The 23,915-nt window shown below is 44.9% G+C and overlaps 1 protein-coding gene across 1 annotated transcript in view; it reads left to right on the top strand.

Annotated features, from left to right (window-relative positions):
• LOC147706522 (alpha-2-macroglobulin-like protein 1) overlaps positions 1-23,915 on the top strand; it is a 290,022-nt gene that overhangs the window by 28,004 nt on the left and 238,103 nt on the right. Inside the window, exon 2 of the mRNA XM_086932987.1 lies at positions 398-581. Within this exon, the coding sequence (XP_086789113.1) occupies positions 398-581 (184 nt within the window). The remainder of the gene's footprint in view (positions 1-397; positions 582-23,915) is intronic.

Here is a 23,915-nt window from a genome sequence, read left to right as displayed (position 1 = left end):
AGGAATGAATGTCAATTACCTAATCTGTAAGTACAGATTCGGTAAATACCGAATCCTAACGATTCGGTAATTTTTACCGAATGATTTGCTACATAGCATTTACCGATTCGAAAATACAGAATCAGTAAAATTAGGTATTTTACTGGCCCATAGGAATGAATGTCAATTACCGAATCGGTAAGTACCGATTCGGTAAATACCGAATCTTAACGATTCGGTAATTTTTACCGAATGATTTGCTACATAGCATTTACCGATTCGAAAATACAGAATCAGTAAAATTAGGTATTTTCGAATCGGTAAATGCTATTTACCTACATCTGGCCCTTTATCCTTTGTATTTCCTATTAAAGCATCCTAGTCATTTTGACTGATCCAGACACTCCTCTCTCCCCAGGTTCCACATGCTGCTCACTCCGGCTGAAATTCACCACCCATTGCAGGCCACCGTATGCGTGCTGCTTCGCGGTGTCACTGAAGAAGTCCAGCTCAGCGTCACTCTCCGGTCCGAAAGCAGGGACACCAAACTCATGGACATTCAAACCAAGGGACCAGACCTGCAGGAATGCCGGCGCTTCCAGGTCTGTATGTATGAGGCAAAGGGACATGGGTAGAAGAGCACACTCATACAGGTTCTGCGATAGTGTGTTAAAAGCCACTTAGGATACAAGTGCACCAGAGTATATTGTTGTAGGGAGTAGCTTGAAACTGAACTAACATACCCTAAAACAGCACTGTGGGACACCAGTTGTTAAGCTGTGGGAGAGAAAGGCCTCATTCATGATGTGAGCTGGGGCTGACCTCCCACTGAGTCTCACCAATCTCATTCTAGATGTAAAACAGGTGACTGTGGGGAATGCCAAACTTGGCCTTGGTGGGTTGGCAAAACAGCAACTCCTCCCTCAGAGCATATTACGAGGTTTACATGAACAGAAACACTGAAAACAATTACAGGCAAGAAGTAAAGAATTTAAAGCTCCCACACCAGTTTAGTTAAAAAGAGTAACATCTAATAAGTAAAAAGACACAAAAACAACAACTTTAAATGTGAGATAAAAAGAAATGAATATATTTAAATGCATTCATAGAAAACAATCATACCTCAAACCCCCCAAATTATCAAACAGGATGTAGTTGATGGGATCCTAGCCATCTTTGAAGGCAACCAAAGGTGGAGAAAGAATGGGCAAGGGCTAGCAGTTTGCCCAGGCAAGAGTTTTAACAACCCCCTTATTTGTCAAAATCTACCTGCGGGCAATGTTGGATATGGTGATTTTCTGTGCCCATTTGGCAAAAGGCTGCGAATAGAAGTGGGAAATACTTTTTCCTTTTCCAGTCAGGAACAAAAATAAAAGTCCAGTTACCACTGGTCTTGATGGTTTTCTAAAAGCCATTGCAACTGTTTCTACTTCTTTAACTTTCCACACTTTTTGCCTCAAAAAAGACATTCACCGAAGGCTGGTTTTCTCCCAGAGACACTGTGGACCTTCTTTGTTCATACTGGTCAGTAAGAGGCCACATTTCTCGACCTTCAGAGAAACCTTTCTGGTCCAGAACTTCAAGATGAAGCAGGAGTCACACCTTTAAGTCTATTGCTAGCCAGGCAAGAATTCTGCACGTGCAGTAATCATCCTTCATATCCTCAAGAGATAATCTGCCTTAAAAATTGTGACAACAGTTTTTATAAGTTTAACACAACCATTTTTGATGAATATCTGTGGAGAAGTGTGGCTCAATGATTAGAGTGGCAGACCCTGACTCAGACGTCTATCCCAGGGTTCAATTCCCCGCCTCAGCGGGTCTTGGGCTAAAAAATTCCATGGACCTGATAATTCTCGCCTTGGTGCCTATTCCAATCATGGAGTCCCACTCTGCAACTCTGGGCAATAGCTTGCTTAATCTCCACAACGGCCCCCACAACGCTAAGGATGCCTGGCCTCCACCTTGGGGGTGCCCAGGAGTGGACGCCTCACAGGGAAAGCCAGGATGGGTTCCACAGCGGTATTCGTACAAATGCCTTGAGACCCTTGCGGGTGAGTAGTGCGCTATACAAGTATCAATTTACATTTTTTTTACATTAAATATCTCTTAGTAGAACATTTTAGGACTCTTGGGCATTTTCTTTCATTCTTCCTCAGGCTATCATTTAATTCATGATTTTCGTGACTTACTTATGTCAACAGTATCCCACAATGCTTTGTTCTCCATTTTCTAAAATGGCTGAACGCTGAGAGGTCTACGTATCCTTTTCTCCCCCTCCTAACTCCTCCGAATGACAAGTGCCTTCAGATCCTCTCAGATCCAAGCAGAATCACATTTCTGCTTTGAATATCTGCTCTTCCTACCCATGTAGTCTGGTTCCCTCCAGTCAAAGAGAGAAATCTGCTCATTGAAAGAAATACAAGTATCAGGAATTCGCCTTGGAGAGTGACAGGCAGAAAGACCTTTCTTTAGAGTGTTGGTCATTGTCAACTTTCCTTTGACAAGCAGTTGTCAAAAATAAGGGAAGAAATAGGTAAGAATGTCTTGGCCTAGGGAAACCTATCATCAGTGGTACTAGAGGATCTCTCCTGGGAGGGCTGCAGGTGCGAAAGAAGCACAGGAACTGCTAAGTCAAGGGGGCTCAACCACAGTCAGGGCACAACCGCCACTCGAACAGTTTTTGGAAAGGGCAGAACTATGTTAACCCAATTAAAAACAGCCTTTCAGCATATGTAACTAAAATTAACTTTGAGCATTTTTTTAACTTTCATTTAATAGCTGCATGATGGGAGAATGACTGTCTTACCTATGTCCTTCCCTGAATAGAGAGACTTTGGTTTTAGATACTCTGTTACTTGATGGCTAACTGCAGTTTCAAATGGACCATAGCATTTATCTGTGGGCATTGGTAAAATTTTTGATCTAAGCTTTATTTACATGGGTCTAACTTTCACAAGCTATAACATGTTAATAGAGATTCTAATTGCAAAACAGGGTTCAGTTTGCATTTGAATGGTCCAGCCTGGCCTGGATTGTTACACGGCTTTGACACAAGATAAACCATTTAAATGAATAACATAACATGTGTATTTGTAAAGCACACGTTTACCTGTAGGTGTCCTGGCACTGTTTAACAGGGGTTTATTGTTACCCAACTCAATAATACTCATTTTATTGACCTCAGATGGATGAAAGGCTGAGTGGACCCGCCAGGATTCGAACCTGTGACCATGAGGTTAAACACAGGCCCCTGCAGTGGCTGCTTTAGTCCACTGCGCCACCAGACCCAGCTGCATATGAATAGGAACAAGGCTACACAATATCTGTATAAAGAAATTCTGACAGCCATCCCTATAAAGACCCTCTACTTGGTTACTTCTGTGTTCGGTTCTGTTCAGTTCAGTTCATTAAGTCTTTATTTCGAATAAAATTCATAAAAGACAGCATACAGTACATGAAATATTAATAAAACAGCAACCTTAAGCTCATTAAAAAAATTATTAAACATTGAAAAGACTTTGCAATAAAAAGACTTTGCAATAAAAATCCTTCATACATTATCATTTATAAGATATTCAAATTCCTAATACGGATCAGCCATGCCCCGCCTAGGAACTTGGCCACACTAACCACAACAAGCTCAGATCTAATGGTACGAAGCTTCCACAGAGCTTCGAGATGTCCCCTACTCCCCAGTCTACTACATGTGGGTTTGAGCCATTTTAAGCGCAGGGCTCGATAGGCTGGGCAGACAAAGAACAAATGACCAATGCTTTCCACCTGATCCGGGCACCAGGGACATTTGTTATTAGCAGTCCCTGCCCATTTGACAGTAAATGAATTAATGGGGAGTGCCCCGACACGGAATTGATGGTACAGTTTCCGATCAAGGGTTTTACAAATCACATCCCAGTAAGGCTCAAGAAAAGGTGTCAATTTGTGAGTCAGAAAGTGCCCTGTTAAGTTGGTATCTAACGATTGGGTGACTGCTGTTGATTTGACAGATGCCCAAAACAGGTCTTTAAAATCTTGTTTGGAGGGGAATATGGAACCCCCCCGGATTAGTCCACAGCTGGTAAAGGCCCATTTCTAGCAAAACGTGTTTAACTTCCCCAAGCCAGGGGATTCTAGAGGCACCCCACAATGATTTTACCTCCGCCAATTCATTTGCAAAGAGGCTAAGCTCTGGAATAGTCCAGAGCCGACGCCAAAATGCCACCAAACGAAACCGGGCCATCTCGTTTAAGGGTCTACAACCTAGGTCTAGCAGCAATGGTTTTTTAGGTGTAGATTGGGGGAGCCCTACCAGGTTTCGCAAGAACTTGTTCTGGGCTATGACCAAGGTAGACAAATCCTTATAACCCCAAATATCAGCACCATACAGGGTAGCTGCTTTGATCTTGGCTTCATAGATCTTTAATACTGGGGCAATGCGTTTGGACAAATATTTCTTCTGTTCTTGTAGTAAACAGCCAGTGAGACGAACAAATTTAAGATGTAATGCCTCAATCTGGGGTTTCCAATTTAGTTGGTAATCCAGGGTCACACCCAGATAGGTCATTACCTTCACCTGTTCGATCAAAATACCATTCAGACTAACAGAGCTTGTGATCGGGTTCTTATTGCTGAAGACCATACATTTTGTTTTATCTACATTAATCTGTAGACCGTTTACCCTACAAAACTCTGCAAACCTATTCAGGGCTGTCTGCAACCCACTACGGGTTTTGGAGAGAAGCAGGGTGTCGTCAGCAAAAATTAACATCGGGAACTTCGACCCACCCAGAAAGGGTGCATCTGTCTGAGAATTGGTGAAGAATTTGACAACCTGGTTAATGAAGAGGAGAAACAGGGTGGGGGCCAATACACATCCCTGGCGCACCCCACGTTTTACCGGGAAACTGTCAGTCACCTGACCCTGTCTGCCCCACCTCACTCGGGCAAAGTTATCCTCGTGTAATCTCATAACTATTTCCAAGAGTTCAACAGGAAGGCCCATGAGTCTCAATGAATCCCATAGTTGTACTCTTGGGACCAAGTCGAAAGCCGACTTGAGGTCCACAAATGCGGCATAAATAACCCCTCCACCCAAAAAAACCACCTTCCAATAAAGCATAGTGAGTCTGAACACCTGATCTAAGGTACTAGTGCCTGGTCTGAACCCAGCTTGCATGGGGGATAGTATGTTTTCCTGTTCTATCCACCCCTGAATTCTTACAAGAACCATCCTAGCAACTATTTTTTGTAATGAGTCTATTAGGCTTATGGGGCGATAATTTTTTGGTAGCGAGCGGTCCCCTTTTTTAAAAATTGGTAAGATCTCAGCCCCTTTCCAGGATTCAGGGATCCTGGCCCCTGCTGCGATGGCATTAGCCAGCATAGTTATATAAGGGACCCATACTTCGAGATTTGATTTGAAAAGATCTGCAGGGATTGCATCCAATCCCGGTGCTTTCTCCGACTGAACAGAATTCAGGGCACGTTCGGTGTCAGTGGATGAAAAGGTGAGTGCGGGCCCAGCACTAAAAAGCAACCCTGATACGGGCTCTTTCTGTGAGCCAAGCGCTTTGCTTGTGTCTTCAAATTGACCGGAGTAAAAACCCACCCAATCCAAAGCGGAAACAAAGTTAACAGGTGTTTGTGAGTCCGGGTCCCTACCCCACTTAACAATCTCCCAAAACTTTGTTTGGTTAGACGATTTACATGCCAAGAGGAGTTCTGACCAAAATTGGTCATCCCATTCCCTCTTAGCTGTCCATAAAACCTGTTTATAAGTTAACCTGGCATTCTTGATATCATTAGTGGCCCTTGATTTAACTGCTGCAATTAATTTACTATGTGCTTCCCTACACCTCTTATTATACCATCTTCTGGGAGCATTAACTTTCCTAAACCTCGACGGCTTTGTGAACAAGATTTTTAATTCCATAAAGCACTTCTCGTGTAGGTCGATAATTGGGGAATCAAGCCCAGGGGGGATTGTAGATCCACCATGTTACCCATTGTTCTCATTACCACCTCCTCTATTTCTTTAATAAGCAGAGGCTCTGCTAAAACCCTTGGCCATTTTACCCGCTTCCTATCATTACACAAAATGATCTTGGATGTCGGGCAAGCTGTTACAGGGGGACCCCCCCCCCCAGACCGGATACCCTGAGGCCCAATGAGAGAGGATTATGGTCACTCTCTGGCCGTACCACTACCGCCATATCTACCACAAGCGGCCAAAAATCAACTTTAACTAGTATGTAGTCAATTCGACTCATACTGGTCCCAATATTAAAGGTTGGTTGGCCGGACTTGTCAGAAATTGTGTGCCCATTCACTGCCCGCAATCCCCACTCCATGCAAAATCCCAACCAATGCAGAGCAGCCTCAGTTCCCCTAACACACTTGCCTATGGTTAATGGCGGGATGTTCCAAACAGTGTCCTCATCGGCTCCCACATCCTCATCTAAACTTACGATGGGTTCAAATGAGCAGTTCAAATCCCCTGCCACCACAAAAAAACAGTCACAACTCAATTCCCTCAAAAGCAGATCAAGGACATTCAAAACCGGTTGTTTACGGCCACCTTGACAGCCTCGGGCATAGATATTTATTAGGACAATGCTCTCGTTTTTACCCTTGGTGAGATTAATACATAGGAGGTCTGGGTTATCCACCCAAATTTCCGTAGCTTGGTACCCCAAGGAGTCTCTAATCCACACCACCAATCCCCCAGAGGCTCTTCCCTTTGAGCCCTGTATGGCAGGCTTATAATAGTTCAAATACCCTGCTCTAAATAGGGGGACTGTAGCCCAGCTTTCCTGGAATACAACAATGTCAAAGTTGTCGATGAATTCTGCCCAATCGTCATTATCCAAACGACCCCTTAACCCTGCTATGTTCCAGGAAATCATTTTGAGCAACCCCTTTTGGCTACAGATGGAATTAACCTCTGGTAGGCTTACATCTTCCGCCCCAGTCTCAATAAGCCTGGTTACAAGACTTAGGTCCATTTGTGGGCCTTCAGTGGAAGCAGCACTATCTATACATGGTTCAAGTGGGATAGGAGCGGAAATCACAGAGGTGGGAGTGGGTTCAGGATCGTGTGTGGAATCGTTGGCCCTCCGGAGTCAATCGACCTCGTCCAAACAACCGAACTGATTGAAGGTTGGAGCCCCTTCCCACCTGCCATTATGGCCTTGCCATCCATCCCTTCGCCGTCTCCACACTGTATTTTGGGCTAATGACCAATTCCCCTGTAGGGTTGGGTTTTGCAGTGGGGGATAAAAGAAGGTAAGTGGCCTAACAACAATTGTTGTATTTTCACCTTGTGCATCCCATGAGCATAGATGTTGCGCTGTACATGGATCTGAAAAGGAAACAACAATACAGTCACCTGGGATGGACTTAATTGTAGGGCCTACCCAAGGTACCCTACGTACCATTAGGATGTTACTTCTTAAGTGATTAGGTAGCTGTCTGTTTGTGTTAAGCCAGTAAATAACTTTATTTTTTAGTGACCAAAAATTCTCATGGGATTGTGTTTCCAAAGCGGGCACACCGGCTAGCACTACAACATACGGCCTAGCATCTGGGGGTAGATCTATAAAACCCCCACGAAAGTTATGTGTATTGCTATGTCCTTGTGGATACGTGCTTTGGGTCGCGGTCTTTTTAAATTTTTGGACAACGACCTGAGACCCAGATTTTGTAGGTGGTATGCCTTGTGCAGGGCGAAGAATTGAGGCATTGATTTGTGGGGTGGTAACTGTAGGGTTACAAACCTTTGTGCGGGGTTTAGGTATAGGTTTGGGTTTAGGCGGGAGTTGATCGGGTGGTGCTACAACTGGAGCCTGTAAAGTGCTCTCATCTCCCTGTAAGTTTTTTAATTCCATTTGCTTTAGACTAAGACTAGCTAAAGTAACAATTGTCTTGTCCATCTCTAACAGGTTGTTTTCAATACGTGAGAGTCTGTATTCGAGGGGGGATAAAAGCTTTTTCAATGTCTCCCATACGATTTTAAGGAAATCTTCATCACCCCCCTGTGGCCCACCTGGTGGTCCCTCGATAACCCCCTCAGCTAAATGTGGACGAGTTTCGCCCACTGATGTATCTAATTCCACACTGTCTTTGCTGGTGCCAGTCTCCTCACCCCTTGTAGCAGGGTTTCCGTTCTCTCACAGAACTGTGCATAGAGATCTAGAACCTCAGTGAGTTAGGATGATCCAAAACTCATCTTAGTGTCAGAAATCCCCTTACCTAGCTAGCTACAGTGTCTCATGGCTCATTATGGAATGATCCATGTCTTAGACAAACCAGAACATGAACTTTAGAATACCTCAGGAATCGTGGAACACATGAACACTCTTTCGTTATATAATCATTTCAAACCAAAACTGAGAGTCAAAGAACACAAGTGCAAGTTTGAAATATTTATTATTCAATGCAAAGTTCTCAAACGCAGTATCTTGTATAATACCAAAATGCAGATTATAAAAATCAGAGTCAGCAGCATAGTCACTAATCCATAGTAAGCAAATGGTGATAGCATGTTATAATGCAAAATCTATAGAAATCTATATCACCTATATTTCGCGCACCCTATTTAGTATATTATTTTATATATATAAGAAGGTCTCATTCGGGCTTTAGCAGGGCGGCCCCATACCTCTAAATGTCAGTAGGAGTAGATCACATCAACAGCTACCAGCTCTCTTCATGCGCAGCACCAAGTGTCTACGTTCATTCCGTGTAACTCTATCTTAAACCCGCGTAGAGCCCAAAATGTTGGCATCAACATTATTTGTGTTATGTCTAATGTGGTGCGAGGATCAGGCCTCCCAGCAACCTTGTGTTAGGTTAATTTTAGAGTGTGCAGCTCTCAGTGTGCAGACAGTTGTACCAAGTGTACCAGGCAAAGCTGATAGCATAGAAATAACATATTATTCTCAAATAAACCACCTCACCGCTTCTAGGGTGAAAGCGACAACAACAAGTATGTGTATTGTGCAAAACTGAAGCCGAAGGAAAAAAGGCTGTTTAAACATGTAATGCACTCATGCTAACTTAACGCAATATATGTAACGAAGTATCCATATGACACCCCCCCATTGGTCCGAGCACCGTCAAACATAAGGGAAAAGGCAATACTAAATCAGATACAAAAATTGAAAGCAAAGTTCAATAATCTTGAGCTAAAATAAGCTAAAAATATGTATGAATGAATATGTATGAATGCCTACAGTGGCCTCAAGTCTAAAAATAAAAACAAAACTTTCGAACCAAAAGTTATCCGCCAGGTCTCAAAAATATGAAATGTAGGACCAGGCCGCATCAATTCAAATGTCTGTAAGAGAAAAAACAAGGCACTTATCCGATATCCAAAGTCATGTGCCACATTGACGTTATCCTCAGCGACATCACGTGATTGAACTCTCCATCAGCTGAACACAGTCCATCCCTCCAATTCAGCGAGGGGAAAGTCATATTTCACAACAAAGCACTCCTCCCAGGCATGTCATGATTGGAAAGTATATGCAAAGAAAGTTGCAACAGCCTCCAGTATGAAATCACTGCCATCATCCGAAAATAGTTCAGCAATCCAATTCAGCAATGGGAAAGAACATACGTGCTCCTCCAGCATCGGATCCTCCTGTAACGTCAGAGGACAACTCGGTGGGTTCACCAGATCGCTGTGTGTCAGAAAGGCATCCGCCGCTGCAGAGATCTCCCATTGGCCCAGAACTCCATTTATCGCTGCCAAGGCCATAACTCTTTCGCCAGAACAGATCAGCTCGTGAGCCACCACGGGACGCATTAGCTGATCAAAATCGACGTCAGGAGCAGTCCTCAAGCATAGGCACAAATCAATGGCCCAATCGAACTCGCAGCTCAGGCAGTGAAACACAGGTTGGACACACGTGAAGTCGGTGAACCGAAATGACAATCTATAGGCCGTGCTTAATGCTGCAAGCGGCAAAGTTCCATAGTAATTGAGCATCCGATTACGGCACAGTGTCAGGAGGCGTTGAACGGCTTCTTGTGCAGGATGGGCATCCATGTTTTATGAAGAAAAACACCAACAAAATGCCAGCGGCTACAGCCAGCAACACAGGTAGTCCGCCAAACAAACTCGAAAAAATGGAGTGGAAAAACGTGGGAATGATACCAAAAACTTTTTCAAACGTAGTCACGAGGCCACTGCTTACCAATTTAAAAAAATGTGCGAGCCCAGTCGTGGAAGAAGCATTAAAAATCTGGTGCACTAGCTCACAGAAATGAAACGGCAAATCAGTATTTAAAAGCGCCTGCACCTCTGTGCGGGTGTTAGCTATGTGAAGGACATAAGTTTTCCGGGCCGAACTCAGGGTCACTTGTTTTTGAGACAAAAGGGCCCTTATTCTGCTTAAACCATTGAACTTCGCTTCCAAGGTTGGAATCCGTGGCCAGATGGAGACATCTGAAGACCCATGCGTGGGTGGGTATAGAACATTCTTGCAACACACCACACGCTCTGATACAGTTACCACATAAGCCACACCAATTAATAACCCACAACATAACTCGTTGTTTAAAAGCAAATAACTACCATTAGCCAATAATGTAAATGTGGGAACCACTGCTGGAACTGGCGTGCCTTTTAAAACACATGCTAAATTTGGGCGGTCCTGATTACAAGAACCGTGTAACTGAATGTGTCTGCATATTAATGAATGGTCAGGTGACTGTGTGCATTCCTCACCATTAAGATTCACTTCTTTTCCATCCTTCAGACATCTGTATGTGTATGGTAAGGACCATGCCTCATGTAGGAATGCATTGCCTAGTGGTTCATACCGTCCTATAGCAATATACCGCATACAGTTAGTAAATTTATATAAGGGAAATGGTAATGTAATCAATCCATGAATAAGCCACGTGGCAGTAGTGGTTTCAGCAACAGAGAAAGGTAAGGATTCTAGCTTCTCAATATGTAACATAGAAAATGAAGCATCACGCATTGAAAGCATGCACTGTTTTTCAGTCAGATTAAAAGGGGCGAAAAGGGATGAAACGTTCAATGAGGTCCAGGGAACTCGACCAGCCTTAAGTGTCTGTAGGGTCCAGGCAAACTGCATTACAGAACGCAATTGATTCTGACCATGGTATAACGTGGACACTTCATCATGTACAATATCAACAACAGAAGAAACAATATTATCCAATGTGTAAATTCTGGAAGAAAGCATGTTAATACTGTTATTGACCACTGCAAGCACTTTTTCCAAATTTGCTTGATCAATAGCCCTCAGGCGTTTAGCTGCCTCAACTTGTGAAAATTTCCAAATTTCATTGTAAACAGCATAAATAAAGCGTTTAGATCTACCCCTAGCCGGGCCTTTTATAAAATCATTCAGGTCTATATTCTCATTCAAACGTGACAGATGCAGTTTTACTGCAGCCAAAGTGGAATGTTGCAACCAGGTCTGACACAATTTGCCTACTGAATAAGTAGTAACTGTGTGATCTGTTTCAAAACGGGGATCCGGCCTGATGTGTTTAAAACCTTCAGACAAACCCAAAAAACGACGTTGGCAAGAATCAGAGCTTCTTTGCCACAAAAGCCACCCCTCTGGATCAAAACTGGAAATATTAAAGGAGGAATTGTGCAATAGGTCTCGCATCTCACTTATGGACAATGTAGTGAAATTATTCCAACCTGAATATTCTTCCAAATCAGGGATGGTTGGTGCATTTAATTTTTTAGAAGTAGCCAATCCAAAACATGTTGTCTGGGAAATAGTAGAATTTAAAAACAACATGTGATTCGGGATGAGACATGCACGATGCAAAGCCTCAGTGCCTTGTACCTGCCAATCTTTGGTACCCCAAACCGATTTAAGGTCAATAGCTTCCTTCCATAACTCATAGCCCTCTACAGCTAACCTGTCAAGAAAGGACTTTGAATACAGCAATTTTGTATCGGTAAGTCTGACCTTGGACATGAATTTCTGTTTCACTTTAAAATAAAACGACTCAGGATTTGATTGATTAAAATCTGTAAAATATAAGTATTTTCCTAGAAATGTACTCGAGCTCCCTTGCAAAGGCGCAGGACAATGTTCCCACTGTGTGTAGTTTACCGGAACCCTCACGGAACTCGTTTTGTGTAAGAAATGATTCCCATAATGTTGATAGCAAAACAAATCACCATAATTAACAGAATCCAAGTACAAATCCTCAGCATCAAAGGCCGCATAATATTTCAAATCAGAGAACAATGCTTCTACGGCCTGAAGATCCCAATCATCAGAACGAATATTTTGCTTAATCACATCTCCCATGTTTACTCTAAGCACATTAGGAACATTAATAACTTCTGTGGGGCCATGTATCTGAAACCTAACCGCATCCCACACAATCCCATCAAGGACAGGCCAAGCAGTAATCTCTACTGAATGTAAGTCTCTCTTTAGTCTGTGTGCTGAATGTGAGGAGGAAAGAGGGGCCAATGTTCCATTAAGGTACCGAATTCCTGTTCTTTCTTTCACATAATGGCCATCGATCAGGCGGAAAAAATAAAACACAAAACCAATTGACATAAAAAGATAAAACGAAAATAGTATCAGCCAAATGTATGTCCAAGGTGGAATTAGAAAATGTTTTTTAAACAACGTGGCATATTTTGCAATAGTCGATGGTTTCTTTGAAAGTTCCGAATCAGAGTCAAAAGAGAATCTGGACTGTTTAGCCAAACGAGCTTGTAAATCGGACATAGATAAATCTGCAGGATCTGCATAGGTCACCTCATCAATGTTAGTAACAGGAATAGTATTCAATAAAGGACTGGATATAGCAGGCATCTCGAGCGACACCTCCTGATCTGCACCAGATGTAATAGCCAGCACAGAGTGCCTCACCATGGAAGGACAGGATACAGCCGGTGTCATGCTATGAAGAATCGGCCACCCTGTGTGTCTTGACATTGTCAATAGAAATAAATCTGTTTTCTTTACGACCTGGAAGTGGTGGTAAAATGACTGTTCTTGTGCCCCTCACTCCAAGGACTCGAACCGGCGCTCGATATGAGGGACCAAACTCTTTCTTGTTATCGATCTTCTCTCGAACCAGTTCTCCAACTTGGGGTAGCCAGCCAACTACCGGGATCTGCAACGCATCATCCGACGTGGAGGGCAAGTGTTCCTTTGCAAGACTGTCTCTGGTCTTTTGTAGATCCTGTAAAACATTGCAATGTTCATCTACGTCAAAGGCCGCGGCCTGGGCCTGGCAGTCCGCACCATCGAGGTCAGGGACGTACATCTTGATACCAAAGAGCATTTCGTATGGGGTCCGCCCACCCAGAGACCTTCTAGGGAGATTATTAAGCGCACGCTGCACGCCATAGAGGTGGGTCAGCCAGTTTCTACCAGTGCCTATAACACGGGCTGTCAAAGATTGCTTTAAGTCGCGGTTCATTCTTTCTACTACAGAATTGCCCTCAGGCCTGTAGGGACTTGAAAACTTCACCTGTACTCCCAACGAAACCATAGCATCCTTATACGCCTTAGAGGCGAAAGCCGGACCCTGGTCCGAATGGAAAGCACCACAAGCAAAGATTCCCACAAAGACACGCAAATCCTTAATGACAGTTCGCGAATCAGCGCTTCGATGCGGCCATACCCATACAAAGCGTGTGCATGAGTCAACTGCTACTAAGATGTATTTATACGCAGTATCAGAAGAAAAAGGACCGCAGTGATCCAAATAAACACAACCAAGTGGTTTATTAGAGATGTACAACTGTGTCTGAGGCGGACGCGCAGCAGTAGAAGGCTTGATCTGCTGACAAATGTCACACATAAGGACATAATCGCGCGTCTGTCTATACAGTCCCTGCCACCAGAACCTCTGTTGTAGCTGAGATACAGTGGCTGAGACGCCCGCATGCGCAGACGCCACACCCTCATGAGCCGCTGTAATCAGAGAAGCTCTGCGATTCGAGTTGGGAACTAGACGCTCTCCAACTTCAGGAATTTTCACATAAGGAACCTTATCGGGACTTAAGTGGTATGTGTACTTCGAAGGGAACCCCGCAGGATATTTACCTCCCTTCTCCGTGGCAGCAACAGCCGCCAAGATGTCATCATCTATTTTGCTTTTGGACCTTGTGACTGCTGCAACTAAGTATTTTGATACCGCTGACTTCGCTGCTTCATCAGCAAGCGAGTTGCCAACAGCGTGGACCCCCACGCGCTGGTGGCCAAGAGTATGAATCACAAACACGAGCGGCAGTTTCTCTTTAAGTTCCGCCACTCGGACCCAGATCATTTTATGTTTTATTGTGCTACCCTTGGAATCACGAAAATCATTCTGAATCCAAAAGAACAAGTTCTCATTGTAAGACTGGACACAGTAGTAAGAATCACTTACGATCAAAGTCGTCACACAAGGATCAGCGTACTCCAATGCGAGCATAAGAGCACGAAGCTCAGCTAATTGTGCGGTGCAGTCCCCTAGTGTTTGCGTGTGCACAACACTGGACTTGAACTCATCGTTCACCATGGCACCGACTACAATGGCGCAAGCGGAAACGTAGGCATGTTTAGAGCCATGCGCAACCTGCGCCGAACCATCCGTGTAAATGATACAATGGAAATCCTCCAACGGCCGCATTGCTAAAGGAGCAGGATGAACAAATTCATACTGTAAATACTCCTGCGACCGTAAAGCGGCGTCAAAAATAAACGTGACATCCTGAGATGTCAAGGATGTAGCCCACTGAATCCACCGAGGGTGCAAAGCTTTAGAATTCGGTACACTGGCTTTCGTGACCGCCTCCAAGGCAGGACACGGGGTAACCACCAACATGCGCTTTCCCTGCGACAGGGCACGTTCCTTAAGAATTGCCATCTGCACAGCCGTTAAAACTTTCTCCACAGTGAAAAAACGCAGTTCAGCCGAAGTGTACAAGTGTGACTTGTAAGCAATAGGTACAGTATCCCCTTCATTAAAAGTCAGGTACGTGAAACCCACCGTCCCAGGGATAATTCTTATCACCAGGTTGGTCTGGTTATCACGAGTCTGTAAGTAGTCAGATGCGAGCATATCAGCCTGCAAGGACTGCAGAATGGCTGAATGCTCAGGCAGCCAGCATGATTTGGAAAAAGATGGTTGTACCAAGGCATATAAAGGCTTGATACGCTGGGCATATTCCGGAATGTATGTCCTCCCGAAATTTAAAAAACCCAGTAAAGACTGTAATTTTTTCAGCGTTGTCGGAGAGCGCAACTGCGCGCATTTCTCCAGGAATTGAGGAGCCAACCCCTTTCCTTCGTGGTTAAGTTCATAACCCAGAAACAACACTGTGTACTCCGCAATGTGTGATTTTGCAAAGTTAAACTTGTAACCCATGTCTGCAAAGTTACAAATTATGCTGTTCACTCGACACAGATGCACCCAAAGTTCGTCGTCTGTGAGATAAATGTCATCCACATACGAACAAGCAACTGGATCGAAGCTCTCCAAAAGAGAGACTATGCGGGCGGAAAACACTCCAGGACTATTTTTATATCCCATTGGGAGTCGTTTAAACATTTTTTGTACGCCGCCGCATGTAAAACTGGTCCATTGGGAACTTAGACCATCTAATCTATGTGCATAAAAACCATTGGAAATGTCAAGCGTGGTTTTGAACCGTTTACGCTCAAGACTATTTACTAGGGCAGAGCCGTGAGTATTCTGTACTGCACAGTTACGGCAATGCGAGTTCAAATGCCGGTAATCCAAAACCAGACGATATGAGCCGTCCGGCTTGTTAACAGTAAAAAGGGGATTATTCATTGGTGACACACACGTTTCAATAACACCTTGATATTCTAATTGTTCAAGGATAGCCGCGACCGAAGCTTTAGCTTCACGCCGTATGGGATATTGGGGTTGTGGCTGCGGCTGTGACCGTAAAGGAATCTCATGGCTAGGGGACAATTTATCCCAGCCACACTGATTTCGGTACACAGCCGGCGCAAGCGCCAGAGCCCACTCTTCTGCAAAATGCAGCGCTTCCACTCTCGATACAGTGTGCGCGAAACTGGGGAGGATCACCTCCTCCCCTCGCGGAGCTGCGAGAACAAAAGGTGGGGGCCAGTCAGCCTCCGAAAGCAAAATGTCATACGTATCCGAAAGATTTTCCCAAAATACCCCTTTTACAGTTCGCTGCATGTCACCTTCAATTAACAGGACAATTTCAAAAAGTCTTTCAGGGGGAGCAACATGTGTATCAGCTGTTTCAATCACAATAAAAGTCTCAGTCGCTGTCACCTTCAACAGTGGACGGAGGGCCTCTCTCACTATGGTAATCTCCGCCGCGCTGTCCAGCAAGGTCAGAGCCCACGTCAGATTCCGAAGCCGCGTTCTCACTATCTGGGGCATATTGATGCGCCGTTAAGGCTGCGACTTTCTTCTTGGCAAACTGCGGTCTCTTTGGCGTAGAGTCGTCCCGCTGATCCCCTTCACTTCGCGTGCGGGGCTGGCCACGTCCTTGCTGGCCACCCCTGCCCCTGCCGCCCCCTCCACCACCGGTTGACGGAGCCGATGAGTCCTGAAAGGAACGAGGAGAGCGTTGGTCAGAAGCCTGAAATCTCTCAGGCGATTTAATCGTCGCGCGATCGCGCAAATCATAAACTCGATCTGACTGCGCAGGCTGCGAAGGCGTAGGACTAGAAACCTGTGTCTGCTGTTGTTGTTGCTTACCCTGATTCTGCTTTTTAGGCCAATTTTGTTTTTTGGACTTGGGTTGTCCACCCGTTTCCGAAGACTGTCCCTGGGGCTGCTTCTTCTCTTTTTCAGAAAAAGCCTTTAAACCCTTAGAAGTGCGGCCAACCATTTTATAAGCCGCCACAATAATTCTTGCCAGCTGACGGGGTTTCTCGGCATCGGGAATTAACGCCAGAGCATTGGCCACCTGAAAGTTCACTGCATCCCCCTTGACATTTGCAAGGATAAGACCGCAAACCGTCTCAAACGAGCCGCTCAGGCGCATACCCAATTCAACCGCCGACTCTGGTCCGTGATCATCCTGAACACGTTTAAGGACCGCAGAAAGGTTTGACACAGACGGGGTGCCATAGCACCTCGAGTAAACCGCTGCAAAAGTCTTACCCCATGTTTCACAGTCAGCAAGTTCAGGGGCTAAATCTTTCGGCAAACTAAGCGTAAGAATCCGGTGTTTTTCACCCGGAGTCGTATTAGGAAACACAGCCTCCAGCTGGTCGAATTTCTCGGCAAGCCAGTAAGGAAAATCATCCTTATTCTCTGGCTTTCTGCCCATAACGGAATTCACCAAGACAGGACTGATTTTCAAACCAGCCTGTTCTGCCCGAAGCTGCGCACCTGCGGGGGCTGCGCCATGAATATTACGGCCAATGTAATGAACAAGCGCTCTAATCACTCCAACCGCGACATCATGAAGACGCCGCAGGTCACCCACATTACAAGTGGCGCGATTAGGATGAGGAGTAAATCCACCCAAAGCGGGCCAATTTGTGCCCGGAATGGACAAAGGACCTAACCTCGGAGCCGTTAAAGAATGGGGTAGGGCGCCACCAAACCAAACTCCGTGCTGCCAAGCGTCGATAGGTACTTCCAGTGCCCTGTACGGAGCATAAGCCGCCGGTACAGCCGAGGCAGTGTATGAATGGAAGACACCCGAATTAGCGTCCACTGCCGGAAATGTCACCCAGGAATAAAACAATTCGTACGGGTACGCATGTTCCGCACTCACCACTAGAACCACAGCCAAGCCTTCCGCCGGGACATTATATGCCCGCAAGTGGTCGCAAACCGCGACTCGGCTATGCTGCGCTATGTCCACGGCCATGTTAGCACAGGAAGTGAAAATAGACAAAGAGCAGTTCGTAGCACAACTGGGTAGTAATTCAAAGAAACCGTTTTTAGAAGAATTCAAGCTTGAAAAGACCTATTTAAAAAATAGGTTGGTTTTTCCGACACCACCGTTTACCGGAAACGGGAATGAAGGTGTCAAGGTTTGAATGATATACTACTCGAGTGTCATGATTAAGGCCAACAACGTACGGGCGCCATGTAGCAGAGTTTCCGTTCTCTCACAGAACTGTGCATAGAGATCTAGAACCTCAGTGAGTTAGGATGATCCAAAACTCATCTCAGTGTCAGAAATCCCCTTACCTAGCTAGCTACAGTGTCTCATGGCTCATTATGGAATGATCCATGTCTTAGACAAACCAGAACATGAACTTTAGAATACCTCAGGAATCGTGGAACACATGAACACTCTTTCGTTATATAATCATTTCGAACCAAAACTGAGAGTCAAAGAACACAAGTGCAAGTTTGAAATATTTATTATTCAATGCAAAGTTCTCAAACGCAGTATCTTGTATAATACCAAAATGCAGATTATAAAAATCAGAGTCAGCAGCATAGTCACTAATCCATAGTAAGCAAATGGTGATAGCATGTTATAATGCAAAATCTATAGAAATCTATATCACCTATATTTCGCGCAGCCTATTTAGTATATTATTTTATATATATGAGAAGGTCTCATTCGGGCTTTAGCAGGGCGGCCCAATACCTCTAAATGTCAGTAGGAGTAGATCACATCAACAGCTACCAGCTCTCTTCATGCGCAGCACCAAGTGTCTACGTTCATTCCGTGTAACTCTATCTTAAACCCGCGTAGAGCCCAAAATGTTGGCATCAACATTATTTGTGTTATGTCTAATGTGGTGCGAGGATCAGGCCTCCCAGCAACCTTGTGTTAGGTTAATTTTAGAGTGTGCAGCTCTCAGTGTGCAGACAGTTGTACCAAGTGTACCAGGCAAAGCTGATAGCATAGAAATAACATATTATTCTCAAATAAACCACCTCACCGCTTCTAGGGTGAAAGCGACAACAACAAGTATGTGTCGTGTGCAAAACTGAAGCCGAAGGAAAAAAGGCTGTTTAAACATGTAATGCACTCATGCTAACTTAACGCAATATATGTAACGAAGTATCCATATGACACCCTTAGACAACCATTTGTTTGGAGAGCATCGACACCCAACTTATTTAAGAGTGGGAGTCTTTGATTATTAAAAAATTGTTCCCTAGCAATTTTAGCCTTTTTCCTGGCATAGGCTGATCTCGCGAGGCGTTTCCTTCTTTGTACAATATCCCTTTTATTAACACTTACAATTGGCTTGGTCATCTCGGATTTTTTAGAGATACCTAAATCCAAAACAGGAGTATTTGACAACAGGGTCTGTTTAGGCCTGGGAGAAGCCGACAATAGGATAAAGGATTGCTCCGTGAGAGGGGTTGTTGGGGAGTGGTGAATAACCGCCTTAGTTATTAATGGTCGGAGGCCAGACAGGCGCTCGGGAGTTTTGGCGGAGGCGATATTACCTAGAGATGATTTTTTAGAGAGGGCTAGGTCCTGAGATAGTCTTCGTGCTGCGTCTAACTCTATGGACACTCTATTCTGCATTTTAATGATTTCAATATCAATAGCCGTATTAGTCTTAGTAATGAAATCATCTAGGGTCTCGTTAAGCATTTTCCCTCCCTTTGCAGTTTTACTACGAGTACCACGTGAGCACATAGCAAATCTTAAAAAAGAATGAACTTGATAAATAAAAGGGAGATAGGGTTTACACAGGGGGGGTGGCCCAGTCCAGTCCTCTCCGTACTCGAACGGCCTCAAACGGCCCGCTCTTTGCCCGGTCTTCGCCCCGAGCTGCGTCCCGCGCTGCGGGAGGCAGAATCTAAGTTATTGTTGATGCTACGGGCTGTGGGCGGAGCAACAGGGAGAGCGGACCGGAAGCTGGTAATCGGTCAAGCAGGGACTCCTGGGAAATGGAGTCCCTGCAACGCTCGCAGCCCCGTAGACTACCGCAGTTCAGTTTCAGCAGTCCGCAGCCCCCTCTCTGGAAGACAGGCAGCCCCTCCTACTCCTCCAAGCGATGCGGCACCCGCGAAGCGGGTGCGGCGCGGTCTGTGATGCAACGGGCAGGTTCTCCCCCTCGGCGTAGCTCCTCTCAGTCAGGTAAGGTCTTTGGAAGTGGCCCCGCAGGGAAAAGGACACGGGGGGTTTAAAAGGCCACAGGTGGGCAGCGGGCGGAGCAACAGGGAGAGCGGACCGGAAGCTGGTAATCGGTCAAGCAGGGACTCCTGGGAAATGGAGTCCCTGCAACGCTCGCAGCCCCGTAGACTACGGCAGTTCAGTTTCAGCAGTCCGCAGCCCCCTCTCTGGAAGACAGGCAGCCCCTCCTACTCCTCCAAGCGATGCGGCACCCGCGAAGCGGGTGCGGCGAGGTCTGTGATGCAACAGGCAGGTTCTCCCCCTCGGCGTAGCTCCTCTCAGTCAGGTAAGGTCTTTGGAAGTGGTCCCGCAGGGAAAAGGACACGGGGGTTTAAAAGGCCACAGGTGGGCAGCGGGCGGAGCAACAGGGAGAGCGGACCGGAAGCTGGTAATCGGTCAAGCAGGGACTCCTGGGAAATGGAGTCCCTGCAACGCTCGCAGCCCCGTAGACTACCGCAGTTCAGTTTCAGCAGTCCGCAGCCCCCTCTCTGGAAGACAGGCAGCCCCTCGTACTCCTCCAAGCGATGCGGCACCCACGAAGCGGATGCGGCGAGGTCTGTGATGCAACGGGCAGGTTCTCCCCCTCGGCGTAGCTCCTCTCAGTCAGGTAAGGTCTTTTGAAGTGGTTCTGTTCTGTTCTGTTTAATCACCAAAAGGAGCAGACACTTTTAGTTGGAAGTCTAAAGACATGTATAATGATCAACTACCATGTTGTATGGTCTAAACAACTTTATGATAATTTTTTTTTTTTTTAAAGTTTGATTTTATTGAAGAAATGAACAAGGGGGAAAGGGGGTATAAATAAAGAAACAGGAAAATGTATAAGGCAATAAAATACAACTTAAGGAGAAAACATGTGTAAATGTAAAATACATAAAAGAAAGTAAACAAGTCCTCAAATTTTCTGAAAAAAGCAAATATTACGAGCATGAAAATAGCATGAAAAAAGTAATTACGCAAAAGGTAAATGTACTGTAAGATAACATTGTAGAACAAAACATTTGAGGGAAAGGGCGGAAGGATGTTCATGGGGGTTTGCGTACATCAGCTGCAACATGGACTAAAGTGGGATGTACAGGAGCAACGGAGGAGAGATAGGTTACCAAAGGTAGCCAGAGAAGATCCCGCTTAATTGCCAGGGAAATAGGGGAAACAAAATTGGTGTCAAGTCGGTGATGAAAACAAACAGCATTCCACCATGAGCGATAGGAAACATCTGTAGCGTGTTTCCAATTAGAAGTGATAATGTGGAAAGCGACAGCTATCAAAAGATCTAGGAGCTGATAGTGGCTTGGGGATTGAGGGAGGGCTGGGGAGAGAGAACCTAGAAAAATAAGTGCGGGGGAGAAGGGGATTTGAAATTGAAAAATCTTTTGTATTTGGGCCCAAACTGAATTCCAAAACATGGATATAAGAGGGCAATCAAATAACATATGTTTGAGGTCAGCAGAAGGACAGGGGCAAGACCAACATGAAGGAACGGTCTCTGAGGAAAAACGAGACAGGGCAAGTGGGGTAAACAGAATTATGTTATAAACAAAATACAAAGTTTGGGTGTTATTAACAGATCTAGAGGTCTTATGAAGACCAGATCTTATCCCAAAGATGAACCGGCCAATCTTGAGAGAGATTCGATTCCCAAGCGACTCCAATCTTGGACTTCACTCTATCAACCGTGTAGCGGAAAGAGTTATAAAGGGAAGATGCAGATGGAGTAGATTCCAATAGCGAAGACGTGGGCTTACGGTCTAGAGGAATATCAATGAAGGTTGGCATAGATTGGAGAGCGGGCCCTAGATGGTAACGAGAAAGAGGACTGGAGAGCCGAGAAATAGAGAGGGACACCATATGAGAGCAATTGAGAGATCCAACATAGACCTCGAGAGTGCCAAACTTTCCAATAGAAAGTACGATTGCGAATTTTAAGAAGTGAATTATGCCAGATAGGTTGTTCGTGGAGGGAATGAAGAGAGGGATAAGACGAGGTCAAGAAAGGGCGAAGAAGATTGTGGCAATGGGAGATGATAGGAGTATGATGACACGCCGGATAAGACAAGAAGGACAAAAGCTCCCGAAAATTAAAGGGAGAGATAAATGAGGATTCCATAAGTAACCATTTGGGGGGATAGAAAGGGAGATCGGAGGAGAGCCATCGAGTAGTTTGTTTCAGAGAGAAAGCTCAATGATACTCTCGAAAGTCAGGGAAACTGACACCGGCCTGAGCCTTGTCCTTTCGCAAGGAGGCTTGAGCGATCTGCGGGCGTTTACCATGCCATAGGATTTTTAGTAGTAAAGATTCAATCCTTTTTAAAGAGAGGCCGGGATACGTATAGGGAGCATAGAAATAGTATAGAGAAGAAGGGGAGAAAGCATCATCTTTATAGAGTTAAGTCGTCCCCACCAGGACAAAAAGAGTGGGTGCCAACGTGTAAAAGCTGTCTCCATTTTCTTAGAAATATATTCAAAATTGAACTTGAGGGTATCAGGTAGAAGCGGGGCGAACCAAACTCCTTAATATTTGATTTTAGAGGGTTGCCAAGAGAATCCAGATTGTGAAAAAAGATGTTTCTGGCAAAGAGAGTTCAAAGGAAGGATTTCACATTTGTCAACGTTGAGGCGGTAACCAGAAACCTCGGAGAAAGAAGAGACTTGCTGCAAAAAAGGGGGCAGAGAAGAAGAAGGATCGGAACAATAAAAAAGAATGTCATCAGCATAAACGGAAAGCTTAACCAGTTGAGGACCAAATTGAAAGCCTGAGATATTGTCACCCTGACGAATCTTGGTAAGAAAGGGTTCTAGAGCTAAAACAAATAATAGAGGGGATAAGGGGCAACCCTGACGGACACCTCTGTGTAAGGGAAAATAGTCTGAAGTCATACCATTAACAAAAATGGAGGCTTGGGGGTTAGAGTAAAGTAAAGAAATAATAGAAATAAAAGTGGAGGGGATGCCAAACCATCGGAGAGCCTGGAACATGAAATCCCATCCAATCCTATCAAAAGCTTTCTCCGCATCAAGGGAGATAGCTGCTAAAGGAAGGTCCAACGAGGAAGCTCTGCTGAGAATATTAAGGAAGACTCGCAAATTATCGGAAGAAAGACAGCCCTTCACAAAGCTGGATTGTTCGGGACCGATTAAATCTGGCAAAAGAGGGTCCAAGCGCAAGGCTAGAATCTTGGCTAGTATCTTGTAGTCCGTGTTGACCAGGGAGATCGGGCGGTAATTCTTGCATAGTGATTGGTCCTTGTCCTCCTTGGGGATCAAGAAAATTAAGGCCTGTTAAAAAGAACCACTCGATGATCCTGCTGCTAGAAAAGATTGAAATAAAAGAAGAAATTTGGGGAGGAGAAGGGAGACAACGTGACAGTAGAATTCAATGGTGAAGCCATCAGGGCCAGGAGCTTTCCCATGTCTGAGCTTAGACACAGCATGGGATATTTCGGAAAGCAATAAGTGTACATCCAAAGAGTTCAGATTGATATGGGAAGTCAGAGGAGATGGAAGAGACTGGAAATAGGAGAGAAGTTCAGTGGAGGCCGGAATGTGTTCAGGGGTATAGAGAGTATCATAGAATTTGACAAATTCAGTAAGAATTTCCTTATCCTTGAATTGGGACTAGCCAGAGGAAGTCCGAATGGATTCAATCTTCGTGCTCTCCTTCCTAATTTTCAAATAGTTAGCAAGGAGCTTCCCCATCTTATTTTTACCACCATAATATCGGGAGTTGCATTTTAATAAAAGGTTAGAAGCAGCTTCGGTTGTGAATTTATTAAAAGAAATTTTCGCCTCCATAAGTTTTTTAAGAGAGGAATCTGAATTGGAAGAGTGATAGTCAAGCTCCAGACGCTTGTTGTCAGCCAGAATT

This window comes from Lissotriton vulgaris, chromosome 7 (genome assembly GCF_964263255.1).
Source record: "Lissotriton vulgaris chromosome 7, aLisVul1.2, whole genome shotgun sequence".
Taxonomy (NCBI): Eukaryota; Metazoa; Chordata; class Amphibia; order Caudata; family Salamandridae; genus Lissotriton; species Lissotriton vulgaris.
This window is presented reverse-complemented; position numbering and strand designations above follow the sequence as displayed.